Source organism: Polistes canadensis, unplaced genomic scaffold (genome assembly GCF_001313835.1).
Source record: "Polistes canadensis isolate GaletaPanama2010 unplaced genomic scaffold, ASM131383v1 scaffold_214, whole genome shotgun sequence".
NCBI classification, from domain to species: domain Eukaryota; kingdom Metazoa; phylum Arthropoda; class Insecta; order Hymenoptera; family Vespidae; genus Polistes; species Polistes canadensis.
Window position 1 is genome coordinate 248,311 of NW_014569761.1, and position 11,458 is coordinate 259,768.

General features: G+C 28.0%; 2 protein-coding genes and 1 long non-coding RNA gene across 8 annotated transcripts in view; all 3 read right to left on the reverse strand.

The window, feature by feature from the left end:
- The window catches only part of LOC106790089 (probable serine/threonine-protein kinase mkcB), a 73,148-nt gene extending 70,253 nt beyond the window's left edge, over positions 1-2,895 (reverse strand). For both annotated transcript variants that reach the window (XM_014754771.1, XM_014754770.1), the window contains exon 1: positions 2,581-2,895. In XM_014754771.1, coding sequence (XP_014610257.1) covers positions 2,581-2,659 — 79 coding nt within the window. In that variant the 5' untranslated portion in view covers positions 2,660-2,895. The remainder of the gene's footprint in view (positions 1-2,580) is intronic.
- Positions 2,896-3,117: 222 nt separating this feature from the next.
- On the reverse strand, positions 3,118-5,058 carry LOC106790090. The gene is made up of 2 exons (XR_001382052.1): positions 4,130-5,058; positions 3,118-3,965 (listed from the first exon to the last, which is right to left on the reverse strand). It is a non-coding gene; the product is annotated as an uncharacterized LOC106790090 (long non-coding RNA).
- A 28-nt stretch (positions 5,059-5,086) lies between these two features.
- Positions 5,087-11,142, reverse strand: LOC106790087 (renin receptor). Of its 5 annotated transcripts, XM_014754765.1 has the most exons (10): positions 10,999-11,142; positions 10,743-10,870; positions 10,442-10,672; positions 10,016-10,330; positions 9,845-9,931; positions 9,479-9,556; positions 7,780-7,989; positions 6,800-7,009; positions 5,980-6,085; positions 5,087-5,640 (listed from the first exon to the last, which is right to left on the reverse strand). In XM_014754765.1, exons 1-10 carry the CDS (start codon positions 11,039-11,041, stop codon positions 5,561-5,563), a joined length of 1,488 nt encoding a protein of 495 aa, XP_014610251.1. In that variant the 5' UTR covers positions 11,042-11,142; the 3' UTR covers positions 5,087-5,560. The 5 variants fall into 5 exon arrangements, with proteins under 5 accessions (XP_014610251.1, XP_014610252.1, XP_014610254.1 ...); XM_014754766.1 differs by lacking the exon at positions 9,479-9,556; XM_014754768.1 differs by lacking the exon at positions 7,780-7,989.
- Positions 11,143-11,458: the final 316 nt, after the last annotated feature.

Consider the following 11,458-nt stretch of genomic DNA (forward strand, 5'->3'; position numbering starts at 1 on the left):
ATATATATATATATATATATATATATATATATATATGTATGTATGTATATATAAAAAAGGAAAAGAAAACACAACGTTCGTTTGGTCAAAATAACTTTGGTCCACAATGTTTCGATACTATTTAACGATAAAAGGAAAATTTGTTATTTTCCTGGAACGCGACTCGTAATACACAGTTATTATTAAATGAGAATGATTAAAAATTGTTCTTTTTTTCTCTTTTTGTTGATTTTTTTTGTTTCTTTTTATTATTATTATTATTATCCTTCCTCGCGATCTACCGCGAAGCTTAAACGCCTTAAAAAACTTCTACGTCGCGAACGTTTTCTCGTCGACGAATTCGCGTTATTACGCGGTAAAGGCAAAGGCATGATTTTTGTCGATTTTATTATTGGCCCGGTTGTGTTGTAAATTTTCGGTCAAAACGATAGATTGATTATATACGGGGAGAATAATTTCTCGATTAAATTTTTATCGAACATAAAATATCCTTTCATTGCTGTGGACCGAAAATAAAGAAAAGCAGAGATAAATATATATGTGCATGCGTGTATATTATTTGATATGTGTGTGTATGTCTGTGTGTGTATGTGTGTTTATGTGTATATATAGACAGGGAAAGAGGTTAGTTTCGTTTCAAGAACACTTCCCTCAGTCACCTTCGGCACGGTATCGCAGTGAACTTGCTTTTTTGTATCGTTTTCCGTACCGGAGTCGAGGTCTTTCGATATTCTCGCGCTTGTAAGCGCGCGCACCTTCTTCTTCTTTCTCTTCTTCCTTTTTTTTTTTTTTTTTTTTTTTTTTTTTTTTTTTTTATCAAATAAAAACTTTCTGATAACAAAAAGTTATTCAAGATTTAACTTTAATTACAGTCAGTTGTTTCTCTCGTCCAAAAATAAAATTCTTAATAAGAAGGTATCATAGGGAATTTGGACATCAAAAAATATATATTATTATTATATTTTATATAACGGATTAAGACTTAACGAAGTGTAGATGTTTTGTGTTTTGAATATTAAAAATAAAAATAAAAATGTATGTCTACTTATAAAGAAAAAAGACGCTGAACTTTAAAGATTGCTGAAGAAGTCCCAATAAAGGGAAGAAACGTCCAACTTATCAAAATTAAGTTCTACTTCTTTTTTTGATGTCCAAATTCCCTATGATACCCCTTCTTATTTAATTACAGTTATTAGCCAAAAACAAAAAAAAACGTATTGTTAAGATAAAAAAATAAAACGAAGAAAACAAATTTCTATTAATCTTACATTTCATTTTAAAGACCGTATAAATTCCTATCTTATGAGTTTCATAATATAATTTTTGTCGGAAATATTTTAAAAGTTAATGGCAACGATAATTTAACGTATCACATTCGACAGCGAGTTAATATTTGTAAAACTCGGTTGTGTAAATATTCATAAATTTCCATCGTCGTCTAAAACGTAAAGATGATGTATTTACATTAGTATACATAATATATAGATATATATTTATAGATACGGATATGTATAAATATATATTGTGTATTAACATAAAAATTTTAATACTTCAATGAACATTCAAAATAACACCAATACATAAATTATGACCAATGTATATCCGACCATTTTTGTGTACTCGTATTTAAAAAATATAATATTAACTGTTAATTGTCAAAAGTATTAATATCGAGTATAACACAAGCACACGAATATATATTATACATTACGTAAGTGATTTAAAAAAAAATTATTAGAAAAAAAATAAATCATAAATATTAAATTATATAACATAGAGCGTCTATGTTCAGCCAAAAGTCATTAACTGCATTTTCATCATTTTTCATGACAAAATTACAAAATTACATTTTAAAATAACTTTTTTTGAATTTACTAACCATTACTCCACATAAAAAAGAAAAATAACATCAATAGTAGTATATGAGAAAGAATTATATAAAAATTCAAAAACAAAGTATACTTCTCTCCCCCAAATCTAATTTTTTCTCAAATTCAATATTAAATTTGATAAGTAATAAACTCAGATTAGCATAAATATCTTAGTTAATAACTTTTGACTGAACATAGACAATATATATAAAATGTTACTAATAAAATTAATACAAAATTTAAGATAAAATTGATCAATAAAAAAAAAAGTGTTTCACGCATTTGAATGCGCGCAAGTAAAGGACTATAAATTTCGAAAATGTTGCATGTTCAAAACGACTCTTATTAAAAAGTACCCGCGGAATTCTCGTTCCAACTCTGAACTCCGATGTTTCGTATTGGAGTAAATACGACGAAGAAGCTGATCGGCTTCTCAAACTCGTTCGAAGCTAGAGCCTCATTAGGAAAAAGAAATAGGACGGAAGGAAGGGAGGGAAAGAGGAAGAGAAGAAACGAAAGAGGGCTACAAGTGAGAAAGACAGAAGAAGAGAGAGAGACGAACGAACAGACAGACAGACGGACAGAGAATGAGAGAGAGAGAGAGAGAGAGAGAAAAAGTAAGAAAAAAAAAGTAAAAAGAGAAAGAGTAGAGGGAGATTAGAAGCGGAAAGCAAGTTTTACCTAATAGCCGAGTAGTAAACAGACTCACCGATCCCTTCGACGACGTAACGATCCTTGGGGTTCATTTCCGCGATTTCCGTCACGCTTACGACGATTCTAACGCTCATCGTCCTTCCTTTATCTTTTCCTTCTCCCTCTCCTTTGCCTTCTTCGTCGTAGTTGACGAAACGACTGAACAGGACCGAACGGAACTGCCGACCGGTTCGGTCCACGATTATTCAGTCTTGTGAGCCGCTAACCTCCACACACCTCTTCTTCTTCTTCCTCTTCTTACTCTTCTTACTCTTCTTCCTCTTCTTCTTTTTTTCTCCTCTAAAAAATTAACACTCGACCAAACACGATATATATATATATATATATATATATATATATATATGTATGTATGTATATATAAAAAAGGAAAAGAAAACACAACGTTCGTTTGGTCAAAATAACTTTGGTCCACAATGTTTCGATACTATTTAACGATAAAAGGAAAATTTGTTATTTTCCTGGAACGCGACTCGTAATACACAGTTATTATTAAATGAGAATGATTAAAAATTGTTCTTTTTTTCTCTTTTTGTTGATTTTTTTTGTTTCTTTTTATTATTATTATTATTATCCTTCCTCGCGATCTACCGCGAAGCTTAAACGCCTTAAAAAACTTCTACGTCGCGAACGTTTTCTCGTCGACGAATTCGCGTTATTACGCGGTAAAGGCAAAGGCATGATTTTTGTCGATTTTATTATTGGCCCGGTTGTGTTGTAAATTTTCGGTCAAAACGATAGATTGATTATATACGGGGAGAATAATTTCTCGATTAAATTTTTATCGAACATAAAATATCCTTTCATTGCTGTGGACCGAAAATAAAGAAAAGCAGAGATAAATATATATGTGCATGCGTGTATATTATTTGATATGTGTGTGTATGTCTGTGTGTGTATGTGTGTTTATGTGTATATATAGACAGGGAAAGAGGTTAGTTTCGTTTCAAGAACACTTCCCTCAGTCACCTTCGGCACGGTATCGCAGTGAACTTGCTTTTTTGTATCGTTTTCCGTACCGGAGTCGAGGTCTTTCGATATTCTCGCGCTTGTAAGCGCGCGCACCTTCTTCTTCTTTCTCTTCTTCCGTTTCTTCCTCTTCTTCCGTTTCTTCCTCTTCTTCCGTTTCTTCTTCTTCTTCTCCTTCTTCTTCCCCTTCTTCTTCTTCACAATTTTACACTTAACAAATATACTCGTAAAATATACTATATATATTCACTGGTAATTAAAAATATCGTATCATTTTCTTATTATTCGAAAAGAAAAGAACAAAAATATTCTTAGATATACCGTTAAGGATAAAAATTCATCGTGTCCCTTGTTTTCTTCATCTGTTATTTTCTCTATCCTTCCAAGTTTGTATAACCACGTGTAAAATTTAACCTTAATATATATATATATATATATATATATACACACGTTTCTATATTTTACATATATATATAAGTATATAGGTATATATAAATGTATGTATAGTTGAATATTCGTTAATAAAATTCAAAATCAAAGGAGGAGTGGGATAACACTCGCGCGCGCGCGAAACTTACGTGTGTCGGCTCTGAAGTGCGACAGGTGTGTGTCAGCGGTTACGATCTACAGAAGAGAGACGTCCAGGAGCCATTAGGAAGGGAGAGAGAACATGTATACAGTAGAAAAGAGTAGGGATAAAACGAAGGTAGCCTCGAGCGCACCTGTGACTCGCATGAGGCCCAGTGCGCGGGCCTTCGACCGGCTCTTCACGTTCGGATTCTGTCTCCTTCCTTCTTCCTCCTTCCCCTTATCCCTACCCCTATCCCAACCGCTACCCCCTTTCTCCATTTCCTTCTCTTTCTCTCTTTTCGCCATCTCACGACAAACGGAACAAGGAACAACGATCATCGTCACTCGACACAACACACACTTATACTTCCGACTGCAATACTGCTAATTACATTTGTCGGTTATATTACTGAGTTTTGTTACCCTCCCCACCCCTCCCCACCACTTCTTTTACTTTTACTTTTACAATTAGTTGGGTATAAATAAATGTCTTGTTGATTTAAATGTTTATTGTGTTATTAACAAGTAGGTCCTATAAGATATTTAGCAATAAGGAATAAATTTGATTGTTTGATCGGTTTTTATATACATATTAGTTATTTTTTCTTTTTTTTTTTAAATATCGAGTATTTTGTAAATGGTTTATGTTCTTTGAGTTATTCTATATATCTTATATACTGTACTTTTCAATTTATTTGTTATATGCAGTAAATTAGTTTTTATAAGAATCATATATATTTACTATAATTCAATTTATAATTATAAAGATTTTTTTCAAATGATAAAAAGTTAAAAAATTATTCAAATAGGATTGGATCTAATATTATCAAATCAATCAAATCGATACTAACAGCCTTTAAACGTTACTTATTTGTTCTTTAATATATATATATATATTTATATTTATATTTATACACATATACCATTATATATCCTCAAAATAAAATAAATGTACACTTCAATTATTGTTTATAATCGATTTCTATAATTATGTTAACTTAAAAAACAATACTATTACATAAAGTAATCTATTATCTTTAGGTAATATTGGAATTACTCATACTTAACATATGTACATAAGATGAAGCGCTTAAATGAGATCACCTGAATGTAGTTTAGTTGCTTATATATGGTATACTTATCGGATGTATAATTTTGTTCAAAAAAATAATTATAGAAATTAAAAAAAAAATGTTTCCTTTGAATTGTTCCTTTTTAAAAGTCACGTTTATTAATCAACAATCTAAAACATTCAGGTGTATTTCCCTTTTAATGTTCCATCCCATAGATTGGAAAATGTACAAATACATATATTACTATTATTATTATTTATACCTTTCGCACTTCGATTGAAACATTTTCTTTATAAGAAAAACAACTTTTATTATAACATTAAATGTATTTTATTTTGAAATACCTACTTGTTTACGTATTCATGATTAATTATCCTTTTTCATACGATTAGATGTCATTCTATATATAATAGAGTCACGACCTGGGTCCATATCTGCGATTGCAACTGTTAAAAAAGTACGTATGTGTATATATATGTAAATATTAAATATTTTAATATATGAGCCATTTATTTACCAAATCGATTAAATCCAAAAAACAAAAAGCAAAAAGAAATTAATATATATTGTTGCATTATTTATTATTGAATGGCCTTAAAAATTGTTCTTATTTAATAAGGTTAAACCTAATTATTAAGGAAATTAAGTCTGAATATTAAAAATTAAATATTGATCAAGTCCTTAGCTAATAAAATTTTTTAAAATTCTAAAAGTGAAATTAGTTGCTTTGGGTTATAAACGGTTCATATAATTGTTACTATTATATATACTTATATTATACATACTGCAAATAGCAAGAAGAGAGAACACAAAGACCACTCCAAACCATAAAAAGATATTAAATATAACTGGATAATTGCTACTATAATATTTAGCATGATTCCATTCATCCTGAAACAAACAAAAAAGTTAATGTTTTATACTTTTTCTTTAGACTCTGTAATAAACATTATAAATAAATCAATAAATATGGATATATATATGTGTATATATCTATGAAGGCTATCTTTTATATAACATACATGTATCAAAGCATATTTTTCTTAAAATAAAACATAACAATATTTATGTTAAAAACAAATCTTTTCATAAATCGAATAAAATAAAACAATAAACTATCTATTTTATTTTCTATTATTCTCATATCTATTTATATTAATAACTATTCGTATTAATAATATTTTATCAAATTCGTTCGTTGATTATTACATTGTCTTTATAAAATTATAATGCATTCAAGCAAATAATTTACAATCTTGCAAACTTCATGCATATATAAATTACAATAAAATAGCAAAGCTTGTTTAAAATAATTTTTATAAATTCAATAAAAATTCTTACACGGGAGACATTTGCTAATCCTATTTTATACATAAATGGATGGGGCTACTTAGTGATTTTTTGCAATATGTATAAATAATTAATAAATATAAAAGGAAGATGTGTATAAGAGCATTTTTATACTAAAAAGACTAAATATAAATTGAATCTTTTAATTTAAGCAACTGAAAATGTTAACATATGTCTTGTCACTTTCTCTAACTCAAATACTAATTTTTTAAAGTTTGCAGGCACAAAATTGTAGAATGCATGTGTATGTGATACCTGTCCTACATTGATTTTGTTAATATCTATCTGATTTTCCATATTAGTTAAATCTTGACCGGACTTTTCAGTGTTTCCATTATTAGTATTTACATCGCTATATTCAGTGGTGCTGTTGACTTTAGTGTTAATTTTGCTAGCACTATGAATATTAGTGTCTATGTTTTCTTCATCACTTATATTTCTGTTTTCTTCTTCTTGGTCAGCTTGCTATAATACATGTTTTTTGGCAATTTAAAATTCATATCATTTAATCCGATATTAGAAGAATCACAGTAGCTGTATATAGATAGTTAATTTTGGTGCAATTCGTACTACCAATAAAAATAACCATTCAATTCATAAGCAAAAATGTGCTATACTGCAGTTATTCAAATGACAAGTATCTATTGTTATTAATGTTCCTTTGTTCTGTGTATAAATATTATTTTTCGTTAATATAAATTTGCAATAACAACTACTGTGAATATATACAGGATAGGCTGACTAATTTTACGATCTTGATTATATTCATTTTATAGCAATTGTTATAAATTTTTGTTTAACTATAATTCATAACATTTTTTTAGTAGCAATAAAACTAACCAAAAATAATCAAGATCAAAAAATTAGACAGTTCATTCTATACAATATTATAAACATTATCAAGCGATGCATAATGCAATTTATAATATAAGCACAAAGCTAACTTTAATTAAATAAATCTATTGTAAAAATTTAATGCAAATAATATATACGAAGCATTTGTTAGTTATCTATTTTAGGATTTACTTAATTACTTTGCAATGTGTATAAAAAATTAGTACCTATAAAAAAAGATGTGTATAACAGCATTTTTATACTAAAAAGACTAAATATAAATTATACTTTAATTTGAGCAAGTGTAAACTTTTTATGTCTTGTCACCTTGTCTAAACTCAAATGCTAATTTTTTTAAAGTTTGCAGGCACAAAATCATAGAATGCATGTGTATGTGATACCTGTCCTACACTTTTTGTGTTAGTATTTATCTTATTTTCCATTTTAGCTAAGTCTTGTTCAGACTTTTTAGTACTTCCACTATCAGCATTGGTGTCGCTATATTCAGTAGTACTGCTGACATCAGTGTTGATTTCGCTAGTACTATGAATATTAGTGTCTATGTTTTCTTCATCACTTATATTTCTGTTTTCTTCTTCTTGGTCAGCTTGCTATAATACATGTTGTTATTAAGCAAAACTAAATATAGAGTAGTAATTTAATCCAATTAGAAGAATCACAGTAGTTGTTAATTTTGGATGTGGTATTAATTATATAATTATAAAAAATGCAGGAATGTGTTAATCCAATTAATCAGATTAAAAGTATTCATTGTTATTGATTTTTATTTATCAATGTAGAAATATTATTTTGCTTTAATATAAATTTTTAATGACAACTACTGTGAATATACAAAATAGACTGATTAACTTTATATTCTTAATTATAACCATTGTATATACAGTAATTATACTCATGTTACTATTATTCAAAACATTTTACAATAATTGTAAATTGTAATAATTGTATGTACAACGGAAATAATCAAGATTGTAAAATTGGATAACTCATCCTGTATAATACTACATTAACTGCTCGTCAAAATTATTAATTGTATTCGTTGTTTTGTCATACATCGATAAATGTAATGCATACATATATTTATATATATTTGAAAGTGAAATTCTTATTATAAAAATTCTGTAACTTCCATTTTTAAAACAATAATTATTTAATTTTACAGAATAATTTAAGCAAATTATATTATCTTCATTTGTCTTACAAATTGTAAAAGATGTAATAAATTATAATTAAAATATAAAGTAGAAGCTCTTTCTCAATTATTACATATTCATTATTTTTTATGAATTTTTTAATTCGAATTAATAATAGAATAAGAATTGAGCTTCTTCAAAATGCATATAAAAATAATTAGAGCTAACCGTTAAACAAAACATAGTAGCTATAAGGTCTGTTAGTATACTCACTACTTTTTTATAATGACTACACAAAGATGCAATAAATTAGGATAAGTTACTTTATTCCGTAGCTTATTACAATTGCAAATAATATGACATAGAAAAAATTTCAAGAAATTATTTTCAAAGAAATAATATAGCAAAAATAAGAATTCTATTACAAAGAAAATATTAACACATAAATATAAATTTATTAATTATAAAAATTCTATTAAAGAAATCAATTTTCTTATGTCTGTTAATTTATCAAAACTTTCTTTTTATTATGTTATATTATTTTCAATTTAAATAAATAAAGTAATTTGTCACACAATTTTCTCGATCTTCATGTAAAATTATTATAAAATAGCAAGGTGAGTAAAACTTGTGTACCTTCTATAGGTAATGTATAAATTATTTTCCATTTTTTATTTGTAGTTGAAGGTGAAAGAGAGTAAGTATTCAAGTGGTATGGTTAAGTCACACATGCACGCACACATACATCCGCATGTATGTTGTTTTGTGTATAATGCTCAATCAAATCATTTGATAACGTTTAGTATCTTTCATTAATTATAATGTTGTGAAAATTATATTATATTGCATAATTCAATCACATGTTAAATGAAATCATGCATAAGACTAAATCTAATTAGATTTTCCCATTTTTGATAAAATATTGCATGCAACAATTTAATGATACCTTTTTAATAATGTTATTACTATTAAACTCTGTATTACTGGATTCCACCATGGATACTATGTTTTTATCCCTATTATCCTATAAAAGACATATTAATTAATCAAGTATAATGGAAATAATTTAACCCTTATAGTTCATTGGTTTTAACTCTTATCCAAATTGCTAGAATGCAGTTAGATTCAGATGGATTTAAATGTAGCTTGTCCTAATATTATTCCTTTGGCATGTATATTAATTGATACTGGCTATTCGAAGCATTTGTTATAAATATCTTATCCTTAAACATTTTGTATGTACTTCTCATATGCAGTCATACACGAGGGATTATAATAGCTTGTAAATTATATTTTATAAAAAAATGCTAACCTTAGTTTCTCTGCGTTGCTTATTAGAAGAAATTGAACGAGTATGGCGTACTTGGCTAGGATCATTTGTGAACGCTGCGATTAAAACCTATATTGAAAAGAAACTTTAAACTTAAACTGTATGAAAAAAAAAGTAAAAGCTTTATATCATAATCAAAATTACTCTACAAACCTTGTTATCATAAACCTTCATAAATGCATCACTAATATCATTTAAAGCATCATTCAATAAAAGAAAAGCTTCTTTAGCAGCTGTCGAGTTTTTTCCATGCAAATCTAATACAGGACGTAATCCTGATATTACAAGCCAGTAAACATCTGATTTGTCATCTGCTTTAATCGCTGTAGGTACTTTCTTTGCAATTGCACGAAGTAATTGTATCTCTTCGAGAAACTTTCGGTCTTCTTCATTTGTTAAACGTAGCGCTACAAAAGATGACTCATCTATCGGAATTGGTTTGAGCTCACCAAGTGCAGATTGTCCAAGCTATATTATTATTAATATTTAGAAAAAAGTTTAATATTTATTTTAAGTATATAGCAATTGTCAACATGTATTTATACTTGAATATTATATTAGTTTTAGTTAATAACATACAGCATCAAGACCATCTCCTAAATAAATTCTGACCAATGTGTTATCATTATCTCTTTCTGCAAGTCGCCTGCTTATTGCTTGCCACGTTGTTTCTTCAATTTCATCATCATTTAAGTTGAACTTTATTCCATTTGGTATATCTAACGTATCAACTCCTTCTACCACAATACTAACGACTGCTTCTGGTAATGAAAATGGATCTGTGATGGAAATACCTTCCCAAGTTTCTCTCTACAATAATAATCATTAAAATATATAAAAATAAGATAACATTAGTAACGATTAAACTGTAAAAATGTACTTGTTTAGCGGTGAAACCCAAACTAGCAGCAAAAACTTCTTTCAGTAAACTTTGCTCAATCTCTTCGTTTCCATAAAAAGATACACTATCAGGACTACGAAGTACAACAAATTCACCATGGGCCCAAACTGTAATTCGATAACAATTATAAACAAAAAAATATTTGATATATTTTGGATATATATTTTAATTATAGAAAATATTGATTTCTAACCATTAATGTCAAAGAATGTTAATATTGAATCGTTACACTTACCCCCAGTTAAAGAGATTAAAAAACAGATAAATATATTCAACATCTTTCCTTTTAACTTTTTAATTCACAAAATAAAATGAACTACTAGACACTCCCCCGATATTCAGATCAATCCTTGTTGTACGATCATATGACATATACTGGAAATCGTACGAAACGACATCTATATCGTCATTAATTGCATAATGTACGAGAAGACGATGGACACTGTATTATCGACAAATGGTATATATATGTAAGGACAGTAGTTTTAGCTATATTGAATTTAGCGCGTAAATAGGTAGATAAGTTAGATCTCTGTATTAAGATAGGTTAAGGAATAAAACAGGTGACGTGAGTGCTACAAAGAAAGCAGGAGTGAAAAGATACAGAGATTAAGAGATATATGTAAGAAAATTAATCAAGAAACAACGGTGTGGATATTAGCATTGAATGTTGTTTCTTTGTTATTACAGGTAGG